At 34.5% G+C, this 24,589-nt stretch overlaps 1 protein-coding gene across 2 annotated transcripts; it reads left to right on the top strand.

Annotated features, from left to right (window-relative positions):
* The first annotated feature begins 392 nt into the window (after nucleotides 1-392).
* LOC149791487 (uncharacterized) lies at nucleotides 393-23,760 on the top strand. Of its 2 annotated transcripts, XM_089969205.1 has the most exons (8): nucleotides 393-539; nucleotides 6,854-6,970; nucleotides 9,114-9,449; nucleotides 10,524-10,589; nucleotides 15,027-15,353; nucleotides 17,362-17,616; nucleotides 18,631-18,709; nucleotides 20,782-23,760. In XM_089969205.1, exons 1-8 carry the CDS (start codon nucleotides 467-469, stop codon nucleotides 21,404-21,406), a joined length of 1,878 nt encoding a protein of 625 aa, XP_089825331.1. In that variant the 5' UTR covers nucleotides 393-466; the 3' UTR covers nucleotides 21,407-23,760. The 2 variants fall into 2 exon arrangements, with proteins under 2 accessions (XP_089825331.1, XP_089825332.1); XM_089969206.1 differs by lacking the exon at nucleotides 10,524-10,589.
* Nucleotides 23,761-24,589: the final 829 nt, after the last annotated feature.

Raw genomic sequence — 24,589 nt, 5'->3', positions numbered from 1 at the left:
AAACAAGTATTTTTGTCAAACAGAAATATATAAAAATCTAATTGTGATTTGTGGTCTCGAACTAAATACAATCAACTTGAAAGACTACACGAACCCATGTCGGTGTCGCCAACAATATCCAACAATACATACGTTGTCTTTTATTTTTTATAATGCAGACATTTTAATTCAAACAACAGTACCATGACATATTTGATATCAACCTTGTTATGTCTTTGTGATCTGATTCATGTTACGCAAAGATAAAATACAAGAAACATGTTTCAATTTTACGTTCTGAATTCCTCCATCTAGCAAACAATATATACATGCAACTATTCCAAGTGAATAATATGTTTCGATCCGGATATACCATTAATATAGAATGTCTCATATAATGGCGAAGTCTTTTTCATGATGTGGAAAACAGTATACTGGGCTACATGTGTCCAACAGTATCTTATGAAGATCCTGTGAACATGATAAAATGATCAATTTCAAAGGATGGATATTTGTCACCCTTCTCCTGAGAACTTCATCTTGTAATTTCATGGATAAAAGTAAGTAAATCAACCAGGTGAATTTGAGACATTTAAGAATATGCCTCATTCGACCAAGTCACCCTTTCTCACTCTCTCTCTCTCTCTTTCTCTCTCTCTCTCTCAGACTTGCGTGAATACTTAGGATATATTACAGGAATAAAAGCAACATAGGTTACTAATTAAGCAATTTCTAAACTTACATGGAGATTCAAGACGAGATTTAGCAATGATCATTTATATTTCAATAAAAAAATTGTATCATTGCAATCTGACGCTTTCTTTGTGAATGGGTATTCTACTACTAGTATTAACACCACATCATCAACAACAACAGCTACTACTATTACTACTACTACTACTACTAATACTACTACCAATAATAATTACAAAAGAAGACGTAGAAGAAGTATTAAATTATTATCATTATAACGTTTATTATTATTGGAGGCTATCCTATATATATATTTCACATCAGAAATGCACATCTCTACACCTTGGATGGCAGCATCAACTTCAGTTGGTTGGCTAGATTTGTATATTTGGGTGTCATCAGCGTACAATGTATGAGACATTGGATGATGATCTATGACACTTGAGAGCGACTGAGTGTACATAATGGCGAGAAAAGGTCCAAGAACAGACCCCAGTGGAACACCACAACATAGATCAACTGGGCTGGAGTGTATTCCATTTGCAGATACAATGTGTGTCCTGTTGACCAAGTAGGACTTGAACCACAGTAAGGCTGTATCATGAATGCCAAATACATGCTGGAGACGGTGAAGTAATATATCATGGTCTATTGTGTCAAATGCTGCAGACAAATCAAGTAGGGTGAAGACTGTAATCCTTCTGCTATCCAATGCAGAGAGAATGTCATTAACTACTTTTAGAAGAGTAGTTTCAGTACTGTGGCATGGGCGATATGCAGATTGTACATTGCTAAAAAGACAGTTTGAATTTAGATGAGATACAAGCTGGGATAGAACAACTTTTTCTAAGATTTTTGAAATGAATGGGAGATTAGAAACTGGGTGGTAGTTCTTTAAATCGTTATGTTGTAGTGTTGGTTTCTTCAGCAGAGGATTTACAATGGCAGTTTTGAAAAATGATGGGAATCCCCAGATGAGAGAGAGGTATTAATAACATCAGTTAGTGAAGGCAATACTGGATCTAAGCATTCAAGCAGGAGTGATGTTGGAATTGGATCAAGTTCACATGACTTCGGTGCACTCTTCATTACGATTGTATGCACGAAATCCATAGAGACAGGTTCAAATGCTGCTAATGGTTGCTGCTCAAATTCTGTATCCCAACTGTATGGTGACGACGAGTCAATTGAAATTGTGGTGTCAAGCTTATCTCTAATGGTTTGTACTTTGTCACGGAAAAAAATTGCAAACATGTCTGGAAGGTCGACTGGAGAGAAGGTAGTTGGAAGTGCTGTTGATTTGTTTCTTGTCATTAGCTTGTTAATAATCTCGAAGAGCTCTTTGCAGCTGGAACTTTCCATGATCTTAGTAGTGTAGTGGGCTGATTTCGCTGCATGGACTATATTTGTGAGATTCTTCTTAACGACTTCATAGATTTGCTTATGAATAGTGAGTCTGGTGGAAAGCCAGAGCCACTCAGCTTTACGGCGGTCTCTTTTAGCAGTGCGAAGCTGGTCCCTAACACTGCTATACCATGGAGAACACTTTTTAATTGATACTATGCACTTGGTAGCTGGGGCATGTTTGTCAAGTAATGAACGCAGACAGTTATTGAGTTGTTCTGCGGTAGGGGGTAAGCAATTTGTTAGGTTAGCTTGGTTGTAGTGAATTAATTTGGTTCTATTTATCATACGGAGGTTTCTCTTAGTATCAGATAAAGGTGGAGGGTTAGGGACTGATACGTCAAGATGGCATATAATGCAGAGGTGATTTGATGAAAGGTCATAGGATACCAGAGAGGACCGTAGAATGTTATCACCAGGTCTATGAAGAATCCAGTCTGAAATGTGACCATGTTTATGGATGTGTTGGTTAACTGACTGTTTGAGGTTGAAAACATTAATGGAATCTATGGGTTTTGATGTATTTGAGTTTCCGGGACAGTCTAAGTGAAAGTTGAAATCTCCAAGAATAATCAGGTTGCCACATATCGAATTTTCATAGTCCAGGAGATTCGGAAACTGCTCCAAAAGAGAGAGTCAGCCAGCTTGTTTTTTCTACTAGGAGGAGGGCGGTATAAGCAGACAAAATGGAGTGTGAGTGTAGGTTGGACTAGTTCAAACGATGTGTGGTCGAAATTGAATGTTGTGGTGTAGTTAAGACGTTTTATCATGGAGTTCTTTGTGATGACAGCAATTCCACCTCCGCGAGAATTACTGGGGAACGACTTGATTGAGTAACCAGTGGGTTTTATATCCGCACATTTGGGCTCATAGCATGATGTTTTTAGCCATGTTTCTGTCATGAATAATATGTCGACATTTTCTTCGTTGATAAAATTAACTATTTCTGTGCGTTTTTCCGGTGGTCCTACTGACTGGGCATTGAATAATGCAATGCGCCGAGGTATTTCTTGGATAATTGACATAAAGGTTGACGAATTTATTGAGGTTTGAATTAGGTTATCTAAATTAACGGTCGAAATATTTTTAGATGGGTGTGCCGAAATAAGGGAGATAACTGGAATTTTTATTCATGTTCTACGCCGGCCAGCTTTGAAACAACGTTTCTTTTTTCGCTTCTGTTTACATTTAGGTAATGATGAATGTAGTCTCAGGTCGTTTAGTCTAGAGCACAATGTAGTGTGGAGAGCCAAGGAGTGAACATTTAAAGCAATTAATGAGGATCCATCGTAGCATAAAGGGGTTGACAGGCGAGTATCACGTAATGGCGGTTTGTTCAAAAACTGTGGAGCAAAACAGCTGAGAAAAAGTCTAATTATTCTAGTTTCCAAAACAAGGACATGAAGAAACACATACGAATTTAACAGCCAATACATAATGAATACAATAACGAAGATGAAAACATGCAACAATCACCTATGTGATAAGGAACTATTGTATATTTTCTACATCAATGGTAAGCCGTACGTATTTAAATTTGTTTGTTCATATATACTCAGCAAATGTGTCAAATTATGTAGCAGCAGCACACATATTTGTCAGAGATTCATGTTGAAAAAGGGAATTGATTTTCTTTAGAAATTCCTAATCATATTTTTCAGTCTGCATTTCCCTACATTGTTCTCTGTGGGCAATATATTTTAATTTTCCTTCCTGTGTTATGTATTTGTAGATTTATCCATGAAAATATCCCACTCCTCAGTTTCGTCTTTAAAGAAACAGATTGATTACAAGCATGTATAATAACAACAAACAAATCCGCTGTTTTTGTTTCGTCCATTTCCTATTGTAATTTCATGTTTCATTGACGATATCTTTCTTTCTCTAATCTGTTTGAATAATAGATATCGTAAAACGAATATGCTATTTTTAACAATTAAAGGACCTTACACATGTAATGTACGATAACATATTTTTTACGCCCATTGTTATTGATTATTGTCATAACACGATCTAGCTGCGTGAGTTCCTTTATGTTTTCTTTTTAACACCATCAATACATATGAATCAGAGCTTATTACACGCTTTACAGTTATAATGAGTGATAAGGTCTCGGAAAAGTGCCTTAAGTGTTTCCATTATTATTATTATTATTATTAATTTTAGTTTATACCAACTATTAGACATTTTCTATGCGTTAGTCTACACGGTTATTATTATTATTATTATTAGTATTATTATTATTATTATTATTAATTTTAGTTTATACCAACTATTAGACATTTTCTATGCGTTACTCTACACGGTTATTATTATTATTATTATTATTATTATTATTATTATTATTATTATTATTATTAAATTTACGTTGCTTGAGATTTTGTATGTGTTTTGCTACGTGGATTTTATTTATTAATGATAGGGATCCTCCCTCTCCTCATCTAATGATACAATGTTAAAAATTTGCAAGCTACAGATTCGCCATTAGGGTTAAAAGAAACTAAAAAAAAGAAGACCACAAACACATACACAAGCAAACAATATCACCATGATTATTATTTTACCTACATAAGAGAGCAAACGACAGTGAGTAGGAAGGGAAACCACCATCACTACAGTGGCATTCCTCAAATTATCTCTCTATAAAAAGGAAATTAAAAAAACTCTTATTGGCCTGAAAGCTACCGCAAGCCCATACAAGTTTTTTTTCTTTTCTTTTCTTCATGATAAACTAATACTTCCCAAAGTAAATGTCTTAAATTAAACTTTTGACAACGTTTCCTTGCCTTTTTGATAATTAATCTGCCCACCCCCATAATCATTCCATTGTTCCATGAGAACCCAATAATATTATTTCTGTTACAACTGAATCCCTGACCACGTGTCATGATGTGCATGATTATGAATAACTTTTATATTATTCTCGAACATACAAAAAATATTTTTTTCCTCAAGGATGTGTGTATTTCAAACAAATAGAAAATATTTTTCATTTCTTTCAAACTTGTCTACACGATTTCCGATGGATGTTGTGGACAATGCACAAACGTTTATCTCCCTTATGATGTCCTCGACATATAGATGTATAAATTAGCATTGCAAGTTGTTCGTTTAGATTAATATTTCTTTAGAATTGCATTCATATATTACGTATTTTAATTAATAATCATTCTTTATTTATTTACGTTGTTAATATCATCGTAAATATGCTTTTACTGTTCTTGTGGTTGTGTGTTATATTCTGCTGCTGACATTATAATTGCTTTTGTAGATAGTGATGCCGTTTATAGCCGTTATCCTTGATTTGTCTTTTGTTAGGGTTCTTTACATGTTATGTCGCATTGCTTGTTGATGTTGTTTTATTGATCATTGGTCATTGGTCCCACATTAAAAAAATAAATATTAGGACATGAAAGCATACCATAAGTATACCACAATTATACCATAAGTATACATACTATTAATGTTAGGACAAGCAAGTATACGATAAGAGTCTACGCTTCGTCTTATGTTCTAGTGTTAATACAAATTTCATTGATTATATATTTCTTTACATTGACCTGATTCAATAGGCTAAACAAATACATTGTGTTCCATGGTAATATCTGTATTTGCTTATATTCGCGTGGTTTACATTATATATGCATATGAGTAAAACTTTATGAATGTTTGTTCAATACAGTTGTAATGGTGTTGTAGAGTCTGAAAGAAACTAAATTAGTTTATATAATAAATGCTGTAAAGACCCCTCAAAGTATGTCTAAGATTCACGTTTTCTAGGTTAATGACATTTACTCCTGGCTAAGATTCACGTTTTCTAGGTTAATGACACGTACTCCTTCTCGTCGTTGGGTTCTTATAAGACTATATGGTGCATTCTAGTGTTCTGCTTTTGGTAGACACTGGTAGACATTTTTGGTTGGAAGAATAGCAGGAGCGACAAAATGGCCATAGTCGAAGAAATTGAGAAGATAGGAAAATAAATGCATCTCCTAGAAGAAGGCAACACATACTGTTCGATATGCACAATGGTTCTATATAAAAGGAAAACTAAATATACCCTGTGCTGCAGGCGGACTGATTTCCATCAAACGGAAAAGTTCTAGTAGATATACAGATTTGGAAATGTTTATTTTTCACTGGATACTTTTTTGCGAGTCCAAGGAGAACAAAAGACACTTTAAATATCAGGACATTTTCCTTACAAGACTTAAGAGAATGAGTCAGCAAGTTATACAAAATGGTACAAACAGCTGCCTCGCGTGACGCTCAGCATTAAGATGTAAAGGTTAGGACTGGTCGGCCTGGTGTCAGGATAATGGGACTGGGTGGTACATGATGATGCATGTCTGAGTCATGATGCCACAGTGCTAGACATCACTATAAACTATCGCACTGCAGATATCGTAGCTATATGACTTAATAATTGTTAAATCTACGTTAAAAATCAAAATCAAACACACACACACACACATACACACTGATAGAGTAATGTATCTTCTCGATAAATAATAAATAATGGCTTCAAGCAACAAACAACTCAAGCACATTTCACTTTATACTACTAGTACTACTAATAATACTAGTACTACTACTACGGACGATAATATGTCATTAGATGAGTCTTCTTAACTGCCCTATTCGAAGGTTGATAAATTCATTCTTATATATTTGATACAAAGTGAGATGTATTTTCTTTGTCGCTTTAGCTACTTAGGTTATAAAGAACACAGTTTCAATAATTGTAAAGATAATATTTTTCTTGTCTTCTTTTTAGAGAGTTGCGATTTTGAAGAAGATGTTTGTGGTTGGTCCCTGGAAAATTTGTTGAGAATATCGTATCAAGGATTGAACAAGGATATTGGCCCATGGCATGACCATACCAACAAAAGCAGTCAGTGTCAGATTTGACTAACTTGACTTTATCTGTAACTATCTCTCTATATATGAGACTCTTAGATTATAAGTAATCAGCAAGCAGTCTGACATAATGGCACGGTCGTGCAGTCGATATTGTCAGTATCTCACGTCAAACATCTCAATACATTGGAATGCAGGTGTATTGTGGATAGATTTATTTAAATGGAATGAAAAGTCATCTATTTATTGGCGGATGAATAATAATAATAATAATAATAATAATAATAATAATAATAATAATAAACATACATAATATCCAATAAATAACCTGTTTATACTGTTATAAAGGTGTTACTACCACTATGTATGACATTCACTATTCGTACGAGTTATCAAAGAATATGGAAGAGCCAAATTAAAAAGGTAAGAAAGACTTCTTATAATTAATATATTATTAAATGAGTCATGAGGGATACCAATTTTCTACAGATGGATAGAGATAATACACGTCATTATAATACATTTTCTTAAATGGTCATAGTCTGGACAAAGAGTCACACAATGGAATTCATCTTCAACCAAGACAAATTATGTTTGTAGCATAAGTCACAAGTCACTTTTATTTCTCTCAATCCTACTAAGCCTTCCAGTTGAATATTTTCAGCATATGCACTGAGCACCCAAATCTAGCAAGTAACTTTCTAAAATGTATGATTATAAAGTCTGTATTGTAAGGGTATAAAAAACGTGTAATCATTAAGGCAATCATCGATAACAGATTATAGTTATTTGAGTGATTGTTGTTATTGCTATTCATGGTAATATATTTTCCTTATATTTTCTTCCTATTATATTCATTATTATTATTATTATTATTATTATTATTATTATTATTATTATTATTATTATTATTATTAACAGTTTGGTCACCAGATAACCATTTTTTCCGGATGCAATTTATCGCGACAAACTAAATGCATATTATGAAATTATTCCCAAACTTTCAAAGTTAGAAAGTAAATAATCGCAGTTTACATTATAAATCATTCACATTCCATGAAGAAGATGGTTGTTTGTATTGAGGTTTCCTTAACTCAATAATCTACCATTCCGTCCACCATCATACATCTGCCGGTGGAATAAAATTCACAGCTCTGTGGTATGCATTCCTATATTTTCACGCTGTATAACAAAGTATATCTTTGTCCCATCACTTCCCATGAATACGTTCAAAGCTCAAATGCATCCAACAAAGTAGCATAGGAAAGGGCACAGCTAGAATATGTAAACCGAGGTTTGTAAATGCAACGATGAAGAACAGGTATATTGTGTTAAAGATGTGTAAGGATTATGAATATCACAGTAGAGTGAGTAAAAATTATGGGAGGTGGGGTGAGGTCTTGAAGAAGGAATGGTAAAAGATATTTTCTTAAAGTCGCAAACAGTACATGGTTTAATTTGTTTATACAAGCGTAATTACAACTTCCACTATTGTTCTAGATCGCCGAGTCAGAATTGCTTCCATTACTTGATCTCGATTGGGAAACATGGATAAGCCGGTGTAGTGTATTTACCTCGTTTGTTGTCCTGGATATAATAATATCCGGTTTGTTGTCCGATGTATCAGGATTAATACCCTGGTGAAACGAAAATGCTACCATACATGTATCTGCCCTATGGATGGAATCAGGCACGATGTCTGTCTTTGAAGAATACTACTGACATTACAGAACTAAAATATTAGACCTGCATCTGATTTCTTATATCAGGAAATTGTAAGACTGTAACATATCCGTGAAAAAAATATACAAATGTACAGATACAATTATGCATAAAAATAAATAATTTTGTTTAAGCGAAAACGAATTTATTTAACATATATGGGTTTCAACGAACCAGTTAAACCCATTCATTTTCGAGGGCATTGTCATGGAATACGTTTTATGTTATATGTGTAAAATAGGTTGCCGTTCTTCTATTTCTCTAACAGTTTTGTATTTGCATGCATCTTGTCAGGCACTAAATTTACTCCAATGTCTCTCAGACAAAGGACATTATCTGTGTATGACCGGTAATTGATTTATCTTTCAAAGAACATTATATGTGTATGACCGGTAACCTGTCTTTCCAACAAAGGACATTTTCTATATATGAACGGTAACCATTCTGTCTTTCAGATAAAGGATATTATTTGTACATGACTGAGCATCATTCACATGGAACTTTAGAGAGCGGTCAGGTCCATATTAATGATTCTCAATGTCTGACATTTTGGTATCGAGTGAAAGAAACCCATACCGCAAAGATAGAGATCAGCGTGAGAGAAAGCGGATACATCAGAAACCTAGAGACCTTCACAATCGTAAATGTCCAGGAAAACAAGTGGCGTTTCGCCAACGCTGAAATTACTGCTGCAAGGAACATAAATTTATCGTTTCGGATCAGGGGAGAAATCTCTAAAAACGGGAACATAGGACTGGACGACGTGGCCATTACATCAGGATCATGTATAGGTATTACTACTACTGCTGCTAGGAATTACGGCATGCATCAGTATAACGGTATCACTGGCGTAATTTTGCATTCTACATTATTGTTATTAAAAGGTCTCTACGTACTTTCTAGATTTACTATCATATCTCAGTGGTTTTTACAATTATATGTTGGTTTGGTTTTCTTTAAGTTCCTGAAACATCGATATTAAATTTGGGTAGAACAAGCTCGTACATGAAACAGCCTCCATAGAAAAACGTGATTTGTATACTTGCAAGTTATGTTTTGTTAATTAATATTTTCAGAGTATAATATAACAAATATAGCCTACACTTGACGCTCAACGTCAACGCGTTGAATCAAATAGGGCTTGAAGCTGAAGCATCTGTCATCGTTTAGAACCTATGTATGAAGCTGTTGGAAACATTATTGGGGACTAAAATATTAAATTACTTACAATCATCGTATTTGAACATTTTCAGTGATAAACCACGTATATTCGGGACAATAATGACACTATCCATCAGACAAGAGTAATCCAAGAATATAAACTTCAAAACAATACCTGATATCTGTTCAAAGATATATCTTACAAGATATTGATGTAGGAGTTTGTGTTACTAACACTGGTATGTTTTACGGAGGTTTTGACAATTTTTGCCTGATATGTATGTGTGTGTGTGTGTGTGTGTGTGTGTGTGCGTGCGTGCGTGCATCTATCTATCTATCCAGCTTTATATAAATGTCCCTCCTCCCTAGCATTAGCTTTCTATACTTAGCTAGGATCTGAGTTTCTGATTACTCCGCATATTTTTGCGTATATTCAACAGCCATGTGTCTTAAGGATTTTCGTAATTTAATCTACATTTGTAACCTCTACTCAATAACCATATACCGTACCGGTCTATCTATTCAACCTCTCACGTCCACCAATCTCCGCTATCCATCTAATCTTTTCGAACGTCGGGCCTTGTTTGGGATTGAAAGAGGTAGCAGATAAGACCAGTGTGATACGTATTCAAATAGCCCTTGTTGGACTCAAAACATATGGTCAGTCTGTTTGTTTCTACTTCATATATTATTCCTTTCTCTAGACTGTAATGAACATCACGTTTTCTGCAACTGGGATGGAGACTACATGTGGACCATGAAACAAAAAGGTAGTTTGCAGTATTCATTCACATTATTTTGATTTAAGAATCAAATGATTCCAGTTGCACATATTCATGTATTTATTGATCTCGTTTGTTTTGCACATTCACATGTTTCCTCGCACGATAGCAAAAGTAGTAACCCTTGACAGGAATAATTCAGTCTTTAAATCGTCACGCTTTTTAAAATTGCTATTCCTTTTGAGGCTACCACGTGGTCCACGTATTGACAATACGTATGTTGGTGTCTCGTTAAGGATGTTAATGTGATGCAAGACATTGGCTGTCACAAAAGGGAAAATCTATGATGAATACATTTATTTCATAATAATGAAACCCTAAATGTAGTCCTAGCCTCTTATCTGCAGTTAATTGAAACACATGAATACACCATCATTTTTGTAAAGAATACAGTGCTGGAAAATATTATTATTTCCCTTGAAGGCCTAGAGGCATCATATTTAGACAATATTCATTCCTTGCAAAGTCACCAACTTCATACACTCATTTGTAGCATACCTGAACCAATTTAACATTATTTGATAGACTTCATTATGATGTAAACTTCATCTAATTGCATCAGCGATATGTTTGTCGTCACTCTCGAGGCACTGCTGCAGTGCAAATAGGACACGTTAATTTTTCAGTTCTTTCAGTTTGATGAGCCCATGGTAATATTTGATTCATGCACTGATATCATAAACGCTGGAATACTTCGACAAACATATGAAATCAGGCATTTAATTACTACTACTTATGTGGATAAATTATGATCTGTCTTTCAAGATGCCATAGATGGTAGCTATATGGCTTGGACTGAAGCTAATATTCTCGTTACATATGTGGATAATATCAAATCTTGGATAGTACAACATCCTATACAATTTATCATTTTCCACGGTGTAAATGTTATCGGACGATTTAAAATCAGCATACAACTAAGTTTACGAGACTCCTTTTGATTTTAATGTATATTAAGCAATGTCCATGCACTAGTATATATGATTCTTTGCACTTTTAGATATATAAAGCATGTATCTCTAAACTTGTTATAATTCCACGTAGTTGTACATAAGGGGTACGTATTCCTCAAATCTTGTTATGGTGTGATTATGATTACCTTTTAAAACAAAACCAATAAACCGGGATACAAACTGTTTCCAAATATACTGAAGCTTTGCCTAAAACTTGCATACTTTAAATAAAAGAGTAAATGCATAATATTGACCGTTTGTACAGTGTTAATTTTTTAAGATATTATTGCATCACATAACTCAGTGAGTGTTGCATGGTCAGCGTAACAAATATCCAATTAGGTAATGTTCTTCAGGCTAGAGCCTGAAATAGAACACGGTGCTTTATTGCCCCAAGCATGGGCATGATTGATTTATAAGGATGTTTTCATTTGATAACGGTCAAGCAAGCTGGCCAAGGTAAGGTGAATTATGTTCTAAGTATCGGAAAATGCCAATAGTTAGAATGATGCATAGATAGCCTTCGTACTAGTTGAAATATGTGTCATGAGATGAAACTAAGCGGAAATTGGCTTAATATGATATCGCAGAAATATGAGGGATTATTCAAACCCTGGATGAGTGGGCGTTAAATTTGGCCGTTAAATAAAACATATATCCTAATTTGATAAGTAATTACGTTATCAGGTAACATGTCGTGTGTAACAAATGTTCTCCATGGCAAAAATGGTCAGTCAAGCTGAGATCGTGACTCAGAGGACGAATATTGAGTATTTCATCTCGTTCAATGAAAGTTAAAGGGACGTATATTAGAGACAATGTGGAAAGGGGTAAAAGAGAACAATGGATAAGTAACGGTAATGTTGAAGGTATCCATATTGCAGTGGAGATCTCTAAGAAGATGTATGCAAGAGAGAGGTTATTGTGCAGGTTATACAGTCACGCTGGACAACTTAATCTGAATTATTTCACTCGACGTTATGATGCCATTGATCATATCGGTGTACAAGGAAATGCTAATTGCCTTTTGGAATAAAGTTTTGGTATTTATTTTCTAATCGAAGTGTATCCATCAAGTGTCTTGTACAGTTTAATGGTGTATATAATTGATTGATAAGTTATATTTTCTATACGGGTGCTAGTTGTTATATTTCATATCTTAGATCTCTGTTTATTGTATCCATTATTTTATGATACCTCAATCAGGACACTAACACCGTGGTCGATCATCCACTAGATAGCGAAAACATTGCACCTATGCCACCACAAATCTGTTATTACAAATGAAGGAATAGTTGTTTCTAAAGTGTATCATAAATTACTGCCATACGGACACCTTTCATTATTTGATGCGTATTGGAATGGAATCTTTGCGTTGGACCTTATATCTGCATCACTACATGACTGCTATCATTTAAGGTAAATTGAACTCTGGATAAAATATCATTGGAGTCAATATAACCACGCCTGGTAGTTATTGTTTTAGTATTCCCTTAGAGGAAAAAAAAACTAATTTATGAAATAAGTTCTACTGTTGCCATGTCGTTTATGTATTACTGTCCTAATTGGAACAAGCAGCTGTCAATGCTTATTATTGGAGGCCATTTTCAAATTATATTATTCTGATTTGTTCTTGAAAATATCCCCACGACTTAAGATTGTTGCTTTCACTAAATGGAGAGCAGCATTACAGTCTAAAGAGAAAATAGAATGCTTATTGAGGTCGGACTCTTGGCAAATATGGAGGATACCAAGGAAACACCTGCAACTCAGCCGGTTCTGAAAGGTCGCATGCACATACACTAATAGGTCATTCATTTGATTCCAAACAAAATATTAGTAGACAAGAAACGCGGATCAGCGATAAAACCTAACCAACTCATTTAAAAACAAAGTCATATATTGCTGATTGTGCAACCGAATACAAGTCTGATGCTTGTTCAACGGTGTGTCGCACTAACGTCCTAAAGACCCACTGATCAATCACAATACTACACTTCCCTGAACAGCCTAAAATAAATTTGTTCTACCAAAATACCGCATTTGCTTTGAAAAGCCTCAAAACCCTTTTGTTGTACCACAATACCGTGTTTGCTTTGTCCATCCTCACTTCTGTATTGTTTTACCACAATATCTTGTTTGGTTTGAATAGTATAAACTCTCCTTTATATGCCCACAATACAATGTTAGGTTTGAATAGTCTAAATCAATTTTTATTCGACCACAATAGCTTATTTATTTTTAATAACCTAAAATCCCTTTTGTTTGTTCACAATACCGTGTTTATTTTTGACAGCTTAAACCGTTTCGTTTGATCAAAATACCGTTTTGTTTTATTTCATTTTTGTGTGTCTTTTTTGAACAGCCTAGAACAACTATTTTCATTACCAAAATATCCAGTTTAGACACACTTGAATTTTCCTTTCATGGCATTACTACATTTCAGTCAAAAGCCAAGCAAGAAAAACGAAGAGAACACAATGCAGTTTGGGAATTAAATTTAGTACTTATTCCAGAACATGTTCTATGCGATCACGAGCTTCTAAATTTGGATAATTTGAACTGCACGGTCATCAGTGCCTTTGGTATCGTCGTGAGATCGTAAACTGCTTCTACACGATGTTAATCCTATTTGTAAATGGACCCTCGCAGTATTTAGTTCTGACTTTGCAACTGTGAAATATTGTGGATGTTTGAACCATTAATATTCAGTCTATTAGTTATTAAGTGCAAAGTACTTAAAGTTAGTGTTTTGTCGAAATATGATTGTCGTTCGCTATGGCTGTAATTATACGCGAGGGAAAATAAACTTTCATAACGTCTAAAATAATAGCAAACACAGGGTGAAAGCAATTTTACGATTTCAATACTTTGAGAGATGCTTATATTGCATATGAAAAGGATAAACTATCAGCATCTACAGTGCTACCAATTCAACATCTGAAGAATGCATATTTATTTTTGCAACAACGGATGCTCATCGTTTCTATAACATACTTCATGTTCATATGAAACGTGAGTATCATAAATATGGCAACAGTCTGAAGTAATATACAGTTGCTAGACAATAACTATTTAAAGCTATAGTGATTTGATTTCGTGCATAAGAACTTTCTGTGAAAGAAAATTCTATATAATTTATATGTTCATTGTAAATAGAGGTAGTGCAAACGAACGTCTGTGTATAAATTTACTTCTTTATTTTCATACCTTTATTTACATAATATATTATTAGTTTAATTTATTTTTATATTAGTGTACCATATAACTATTAAGCGTGCATTGCTCGAATTTTCTATTATGTTTTGATATATTAAAGCAACCTTAAAAATTAAATTTGCAAAATATCCCTTCCTTCTCAGGGCATGATTTATGTCGCCGAAAAACCGCATGATTAGTAGATACAATACAACGTAAGGTATACATTCAAAAAATATAATATTTTTATTGATTAACTTGACTCGATTCTCAGGAATGTTCACAACAAGCACATTCTCCACTTCTCAGAGAAATGAGTCTGCTTTGACATCAAAGTCAGAAATATTCCCGGGACAGAAGTGTTTCGGCTTTCAGTATTTCATTGATGACACCTGTACAACGGATATACAAGTGAGGTCGTATGAGGGTGTGGTATTGTTCAACAAGTGGAGGCATGTATCGGACAAACATTGGACACCGATTTCTATAAGTATTGATTTATCTAAGAAGTCGAGAATTGCAATCAGCTTCGTACATGGTCGTGACTGCTATGGACAATATGGAATCGGAAGAATTTCCCTAAAGCAAGGACTGTGCCAAGGTAACTTATCGAGCTAGCATTTGTTTGCAGTTTAATTTAATTTATATTAGTGTACCATATAACTATTAAGCGTGCGTTGCTCGAATGTTTTATTATGTTTTGATATATTAATGAACCCTTACAAATTAAATTTGCAAAATATTTCTTCTTTCTGAGGGCACGATTTATTTCGCCTCAAAACCGCATGATTAGCAGACGTAAGGTATAAATTCTTAATATAATCTTTTTATTCATTAACGTGACTCTTTGTTCACAGCAAACACATTCTACACTTCTCTGAGAAATGAGTCTGTCTTGATTTCAAAGTCAGAAATATTCCCGGGACAAACGTGTTTGGCATTTCATTTTTTGGTTGATGACAACTGTACAACGCACATACAAGTTAGGTCGTATGAGGGTCTGGTATTGTCCAGCAATTGGAGGATTATATCGGACAAACAGTGGTCACCGATTTCCATGAGTATTGATTTATCTAAGAAGTCCAGAATTACAGTTAGCTTCGTACATGGTCGTGACTGCTATGGACAATATGGAATCGGAAGAATTTCCCTAAGCAAGGGTTGTGCCCAGATAACTTATCTAGCTATTATTTGTTTGTAGTTTTCAATTTTAGATAAGAGAAACTTAAGACTAATTTTCTTATCTCTGACATTTCAGGGGACTGAGCACATGGCGAACTAAATAAAAAATTTTGACTTAGAAAAAAAAACTGTCCGCCCGATGATGTTTGTTCTTTCTTATGAGTAGATTGCACGTGCATCTTATTCCAATTCAATCTGAAAATTCACAAACATAAAGATCGACCTAAAAGACCCACTAATTTGACTTTTCAGCGCAATAAGCTTTGTCTACTTGATAAATGGGTACTGCAGAGAATGTATTTTATTTGCACTGTGTGACATAAGCATTTCGCTGAAGCAATATATACAATGTGTTGGCACACTAATACTATTTTCCGTTGGACAATGCCCTAGAACTATTCAATTGAGAAGCCAAGCGGATGGACAAGACAAGATAAAACAAATTCTTTATTACACTCAGTTATAAGACGCAGCATATGAGGAAAATATTAGCATCTCCTTTTGCATGCGTGTACATCATTTGTGGACTATTTGTCACAGTTAATGTAATATAGATCAGATTGACAGCGTTACTACATTAGTACAGTCAATAATAATAATACGACGGGCAATATTGGTTAATTTTCGATAGCGTGCACATAAATCGTAATGTATTGTTTCTGTTAAGAACTAAAGTGTGAACATAATCTTAATGATTGAGCACTTCGAGACAATTATTAATCATACCTAAAAGCTGGCAAACATGAAATAGCGGAGGGCAAATTTCGAGGAAAGGAGATAGTACCCTCGGGAAAAAGTGCAAGGTGAAGTTAGTGACACTAACTGATTTTTGACAAATACATCTTTATCTTTCCTTTAAAAGCGCAATTCTGATTATTGTCAAAACGTTTTTTGTGTGATTGAAATTGTCCTTTAGATTGTGTGAAACATTGCAGTCAATGCCTGACTAATTTGCAGTTGTTGTAAATCCGTTCTTCACCAATAATGGTACACTGCATGTATAGAGAATCTTCTTTCGTATTCATTTTCTCAGCACAACCTTAAAAGAGTAAGGGCATTGAATCGTCCAATGAATCATTTTTGTTAACTTTGATGCAAATGCATGGTATTTAGTGTATCGTTTTGTGAGAAATTAAAAATAAACTTCCTACTTTAGCTTAGTGACAGATATGAATCAAATGTGTCAAACGCAGAGTTCAAATGTAACCTCATTTATAAATTAACACACACACGCACACACACGGACACACACAATAAAGAACATTTTAATTGTACGACCCGATTACGAATATTCAGCCCATCCGATTAACAGTTCTCAAAAGGCTTCTAGCTTCGTTTCAATTTTGCAAACTAGAGGTTAAGTAATAAAATTAACAGGGTATTGGAAGTATTGTTCACTAGACCCTTTTATTTACTTACAGTTATAGAGGCGCCAAGGAAAACATCTGGAGCAATGTCTACCGTCGCTACTTCTACTTCTATCCGCAAATATACTGACACTTCCAAAGACATCGTGATCACCACTGTTGTCAATTCTATCAGTATTAACTCTACTGCTGTTCCTGATCATTCCACTACTGCGACCGCCACTTTTGTGTCGGACACTTCGACTACTGCGACCGCCACTTTTTTGCATTATAATGCCACTACAACTCCTAATACTCCTGCTCCAGTATTATCAAGTGAGTCCATTAAAGGTAGTTGTTTTGGACGAAAGGTAATTCCAGTAATTCTGGTTATTTTGTAGTTACATGAAACTCGATATGACTGCACTTTACCATGTAAAATATAAATAGTTACGGCGATACAACTATTCGCGTTATTACCTGTCAGGTTAAGGTCCATCTGTCATAGGTGTTAAACTGTGTTGGCTTTATCACTAATAACATTTAATATTTGTACCGGTTATGACATAAGTCTTTTATTGCACTTTCTTTCTCACAACCCTTTTCCTAACTACTATCTTCATAATAGACAGCGTGTTATTCCTCTCTCCCTCTGTGTTCTTGTGATGTGCAGTTAGGTGCAATCATGGTCAAGAGACCCTAGAATGTGGCACTCAGGTTGAGAGGATTTGCTTGAACATATTTGCAATATTGCTAAGTCCACATTAATACTTATATTAATCACATCTACAGTTGCAGTCTTCATAACATTCATAGTATTATTTTTTATTTAGCCATAAAGCCATAAAACATCTGTCAAAACTACTAAAGTTAAAAAAATCATGAACTCAATTCATATGTAACTTTTTGACACATTCTATTTCTCTTTAAAGTGAATATTGCTGTTATGTTTTAATGACAATGTTATAATTATAACTATTTAAAATATAAACGTTTGTCCGAAATATCTTCATTTACAGATGTTAGATCCGGGAAGTCACGGGCGTAAATGTACTTCACATTATAAGTAAATTTGCACCGGTAATCATGTGACCCCATCGAGTGCAGACACGAGAAATTCATAGTTGCAGAGGCTGATCTGTATTCAGTATGTTACAATATTGTATTTGGCGTAAGGTTAAATACAGAATTGGGTCACCGTTGCTCCAAACATTGTCAGAAAGGATAGCAAAATTAGCCATTGTGCAACACTTATGACATGGCAAAACTTTGCAACTATTTCGAATGATTGCTAAAGCATGATGAATGATATACTTTGTAATATGTTCAGAAATTTCATTTCATTTTCAGCTGGTACCATCGGCGGCATAGTGATTGCATGTCTTGTCTCGGCCATTGGTCTGTTTCTCGCGGCTTTATGTGTGTATAGGTATGCATCCAGCACATAATTTATCGAGTATATTCAACCACTAGAGGCAATTAGACCTATTAGCTTTACATTGCAGGGATAATGTTCGGGTTAAAACACACAAAAGAGGTTAGAAATGTATTTGTTATAAAGTGTCCAAAGTCAAGATGATCAGCGATTGCTTTGGTACCTAATGTTTTTTTTCCACTCACATGCGAAGTATAGTTTTCAGTGATATTTCAGTCTATGCTGTAATAAATATAACATGTTTGATGAAATCACTTAATTCTGAAGCATTTTCATTACGTGACTCAGTGATATAATATCTGTTTTTTTTAAACCAAAATTACCAGAGCATTTATACGTAATATGTGACCGCTGATGCTGAGTATTTGGTACGTGTCATACATACTATTAACTATCTGCAAATTATTGCAGTCAATAATGTATACATATTTGGTAAATATGAAATGGAAGCTAAATAGAGTTTAAACATTGTCTCTATTTAACTTGAAGAACCTAGAAATACATAACATTTCCAGTAACACAAATAACTATACTATGCGAAATTGCAACTAAAAAGAGGCTATTTTATATCGATGACATCGGAAAAATCTCTCATTTATTCTTATTCATTAGTTGTTTCAGAAGAAGAAGGGATTCAAGGTCAAGAACAAAATAGTTGACTAAATGTTTTCAAAGAAGCTAATAGCAGATTGTTTTTGGGAATACCATTACTACGATAACGTCAAACTTGCACCAGAAATAAAATATCAGACGTCAGACATAGCGTATTATAACGCACAACAAGCATACAACACGACAGAATAATACAGTCACAAAGATCAAGTTCAAAAATCTTTTTGACTCTTCATTAGCTGGTCTTTTGTTGGACTGCTGCTGGAAAAAAATCAAATTTTACCGGTGCAGCATAGATTCAACACCGAAGTCGTCAAGACGTCGAAATAATATAGAATAACCCCAGTGCCGTAAGGTACTGGCAAGCTTTCTCACATACCAATATTGGCCGCATCTGAGTCTCGAACACACGCAGACAGAGGTGAGGATGGCAATGATTCGTAACGGCGAGTGCTCTTGACCACCAGACCACTCGGGGCCACAGGTGCAAAAGTAAGCAGACGAAAAGTACGTGGCCAAAATGTAATACGCCAATGATACTGGTATTGCTCCAAAGCGAATGCTCCATATCACGATCGAGCAGTTGGTCGAAATTACTATATGTTTTGTCGTAGATCAAGTAGCCCACCAGGTAGCAGAGACTTCATATATCACGAACGGCAATCCGGAACACGGTATTGGAGCCATTATGGTGACCACGATGCGTCGAGAAAGCTGTGGCATCCTTAAAAGAATAAGTAACCGTTGGGCACTGCCAGTCAGAAACAATGACACAGTTATTAAAACGAGGCCTGCGACATGGTCTGTACCTTGGATATTGACACAAATAAAAGTATGACCATAGCGGACCAAATAGTCGATATTTCCGCTAACATTAAGGACGGTGTAGGGTTACCGCAAAAAATTCCCAAAATATTACCAAAGAAAAACTAGTGGCCTACGCGGATCCTGGTGATCCATAACACGTGTCAACAAAGACGCGGTACAAGGGCAGATTTCGACTTGAAATTGCATATTATTCAGTTAATTATTTTCAATAATGCTATATTATATAAAAATATAGTAACAATGACTAAATCATTCATCATTCGTTGACGGCGACTTTCATATTTACTGGACTGAAATTGATTTAAATATCATTGATCCCGCCATAATCGCAATCCTCTACAAATACAATTCATTATATATGCTGTTCTCGTAAACAATTTAAAATATTAGTTATGCTAAATATGTGGCACACATTGATTTATTGCTAGATTTGAGATGTTTCGAAAACCAATTGTAGCATTCACTGAAATGACGAAGAAGTCATATACTCATATTTTACAATAATGAAAAAGATCTATTGTTTATCTTCAAAATGTATTTCCTTGCTACATGATTTCACAAACTGTCATCAAATAGTTCTTTATCAACATATGAACGTTAAATTCGCCTTTGTTTTTTATTCGCAGGAGAAGACTGAAGAGAGAGAACGAAGATAAAAGTATCACATCTTCCACGGGACAAAACGAAAAACGAAATCCCACGTCCGAATCGGCATATTACAACGTACAAGCCGAGTGTACCACAGTTGAAAAGAAACGACTGCGACAAAACAACAATGTAAACATATCGAGTTCAGACGCTGTATGTGTCTATTCATTGGCTAGTTCATGGACGGACAAAGATTGTGACAATGTATCGCATGCAAATGAGATATATGGCGAAAACCGTGAAGATGTCAACACAGAGAAAAACTACCAATATGACACTATGTATGAAATGTGTGAATCGTTAACTGACAGCACCTACAACAACACAAATGAATTTCAGGATGATACGAATGCCAACACTATCACAAGTGCCATAAGACCTTTGGATGAAACGTGCAATCACCTGGAATGCAAGAGTACTCTGTATTCTATATATGATAACACTAATTTTATCGATAAACGTACGCACAATACAACTATCAAGTCTTCAGATCAAGATTTTGATCACACTTATAACAATACGTGTTACGTTGTTTATGACGATGGTTGTACTTTAACCCATACTACGACAATAGATGCAGATATCTGCGATCTTACTTTATAAATTAGCCATTTATAAAGTTTCAGTCCTTTTGAAAATATTCTTATTATATCATTTTGCCATATATCTCTGCTGTAAAGGAAAGAATATTATTTCTGAAAAGCAATGACAGCATCATTTTGGGAGAGTTTACGCTCATTATCACATGTAAAAGAATTACAAAACAAATACGCCAAGTAAAGAGAAAAGATGACCAAATCAGTTTGCTTTGACATAGCTGACCTCATTTCTTACCTCATTTCTGATCATTAAGTAGATATTTAATTAGAACCTGCTGATCTGGTCCATATGATACATAGTTTCGTGGTGTACATTAATTCTGCAGTTTTCATATTAACAGCAATAACATAAAACACAACAATGACTCTACATGTATATACAGCAAAATGTGTTTTGCACGTGGATTCGGCAATTACGAATATTACAGTGTTGGGAGAAACCGCGAAACGTTTTGATCAACCAGTAAATACCATTAGCTCTATTTGACCCCAGTTTCAAAACCTCAGCCATTACCTAATTACGTGAGGATTTTGACATGACGATAGTGAAATGAACATTAGACATGGCACGTGCCGCGGTCAAAACATTATCAGTCGTTTTGTTTACGTTTTATCATTGCTCGTTTTCGCTTAAATTTTGTCACGGATAGCGATTGGAAATAAAAAGGGTAGAAATGGATCAAGTTCCGTCAATTGATGTTCAAAATTATCACCGCAAACACAATTTGTTGAATAAATCAATGTGTGAAATACACATACAAGTGGATGAAGACCGAGTGTTTTAGGTTTAGGTTAAATTATTCTTCCTGCCGCCAGACTGGCAGTCCATACGATCAATTCCTTGATTACAATCATAGCAGATAATATGAAATCACTGATAATATGATTTGCGAGATAAATGTATTAGATGCTCTTGGTATTATTGATTTTTCAAAAACATTTATTCAGATATATAGTAAGTCTCAAAATTAGTGGTGAGACATATGGCAATTATAAATAGAACAACACGGACAAATATATGACATGCATATCTCCAAATGAGCAAACTGTTTTTATTTATTTCAAGAGCATTTGGTGGACGGGTAAGTGATCAATTCATAGTTGAAAAGATCGGGTTTTTAAGTTACCTTCTTCCTGTTGAGTTTGTGATTGAAATGTAGCTAACGTTGTTTTGTGTGAAGGACTAGTGACGACTTAGCAGGACTAGTAAATTTCTAAATATAATAGTCTTTCTTACTACAGAGTAGTTTCGCTTATAGTCATATTGTTTCTTATGAGGTAATTAGTTTGTCACTTTGCTAAAGTTGAATTTACATCATAGGTTACATCCACAAACTTGTGGTCATCAGCACTAAGCTACACAAGAAGTTTAGATGTTCTAGACCAGTACAAAACATTGTTATCTGTATACGCATACAGAACACGCTATTCCCTTCCTTCTCAATTCCCAGACTCTCATTACAGATCTGTTGGAAATCATGGTTCTTGTTTGGAGAAAAACATCATCCAATGTGATCCTTTTAGTAAGCATAAGACTTTAAATTTCAAGCAGTGCACATTCACTTAAAATTTCATCTGTCCTCGCTGACAAATTCATTTTCTGTACAGAAACATGCATTCCTTCAATCAATAACAGATTATCTATTAGAATTTAAATATAGCTTTGCTGCCACTTTCCTATGAAATATGTGGTTTGTTAAGTTATTTATTGTATATTTGGAACGTAAATAATCTCTTTTAAATGTATTCAGATAGTGGAGTCCTTTGTGTTGGTAGGGGTACAAGCCAATTCGCATTGTTTACAATCTATTTCGCTGTGATACGGCGCCCAATTATGTTAAACAAGAGCCATATGACTATACAAGGCTACTATTAGAAAACCGTGTTTACAGTGCAAGACGACATAGGTACTCGTTTGTTGAAGTGCACATAAAATACATTTTACTTACACTTGCTTACATTGTTAATACGTATATCTCAATATGCATCTTTTGAACGGTGGATTAAAACCGTTTTTCTAAAATAATGTACAAATTCAATACGTGTTTGTATGCTTGCTTTTCATAATTCTCTTTTGATATTGTTTTACTTTTTGTGTTGGTGTACTAATTGAGTGTTCGTGTTTCACAAATATGCTGTGCTATATAATGTTTCTCCAATTTATCGTGAAAATAAAGGATCTAAGAAATAAGTACCCAGAGTACATGCACAAGCGTCATTACATGAAATTATATTCAATTATTATAAAATAATGACCGAAAAAAATAAAGATAGAAAAGAAGAATTAGTTCAGCAAAATACATTTAAATGCGGATCCTTGCAGATGTAACAGATAACCGTCAATATATATATATATATATATATATATATATATATATATATATATATATATATATATATATATATATATATATATATATATATATATATATATATATATATATATATATATATATATATATATATATATATTCATCAGCCCGGCCGCCAAGTACTGTCCGCGTAAGGTAGAACTGTGATAATGATCAACTTGTGGATATTAAGATAAGTAATTATATTGGCTTTCACAGTCAGTTACACTGTAAGTCTTTTCCAATCCAGTTTTATAGTATTGGAATGAGTCTTTGTCTTTGTCACTGCCAAAACAATGATTGTGGATATTGTAGATAAATCTTCCTTCTCAAACACGTGTTCTTTGTATATTTCTTATGTGCCTCAACTGTTTCCCATCAGTGTGTGCTCAATAGCAAGTTAATACTTTCTGGATCATCAAATCTCTCTCTCTCTCTCTCTCTCTCTCTCTCTCTCTCTCTCTCTCTCTCTCTATATATATATATATATATATATATATATATATATATATATATATATATATATATATATATATATATACAGAGAGAGAGAGAGAGAGAGAGAGAGAGAGAGAGGGAGAGAGAGGGAGAGAGAGAGAGAGAGGGAGGGAGGGAGCTGTGGGTGTTATTGAAAGAAAATTGAGTTATGTAACCTTATGGAACAATGGTTAGGGATGAAACATAGTTGGTGATTCACGTGGCTTTACCATACATTATTAATTTCCTGATACTCTCGAAACGCATGTACAGTACAGAAACTAATCCGCTCATTGCAACAATATCTTGTTTGTTACAGAAATGGACGAAATATTACTTATCTTTCTAATTAACGTCTA

This window comes from Sinohyriopsis cumingii, chromosome 9, assembly GCF_028554795.1.
Source record: "Sinohyriopsis cumingii isolate HCF-2022 chromosome 9, ASM2855479v2, whole genome shotgun sequence".
Lineage (NCBI taxonomy): Eukaryota > Metazoa > Mollusca > Bivalvia > Unionida > Unionidae > Sinohyriopsis > Sinohyriopsis cumingii.
This window is presented reverse-complemented; position numbering and strand designations above follow the sequence as displayed.

What these genes read in the sequence shown, in the direction of transcription:
- LOC149791487 (XM_089969205.1), top strand. Translation starts at nt 467, where the DNA reads ATGATCAATTTCAAAGGATGGATATTTGTCACCCTTCTCCTGAGAACT. An exon ending in AAAGCAAGGACTGTGCCAAG is followed by an intron (nt 15,354 to 17,361) that starts GTAACTTATCGA and finishes TTACAGTTATAG; the next exon opens with AGGCGCCAAGGAAAACATCT. An exon ending in TCCTGCTCCAGTATTATCAA is followed by an intron (nt 17,617 to 18,630) that starts GTGAGTCCATTA and finishes TTTCATTTTCAG; the next exon opens with CTGGTACCATCGGCGGCATA.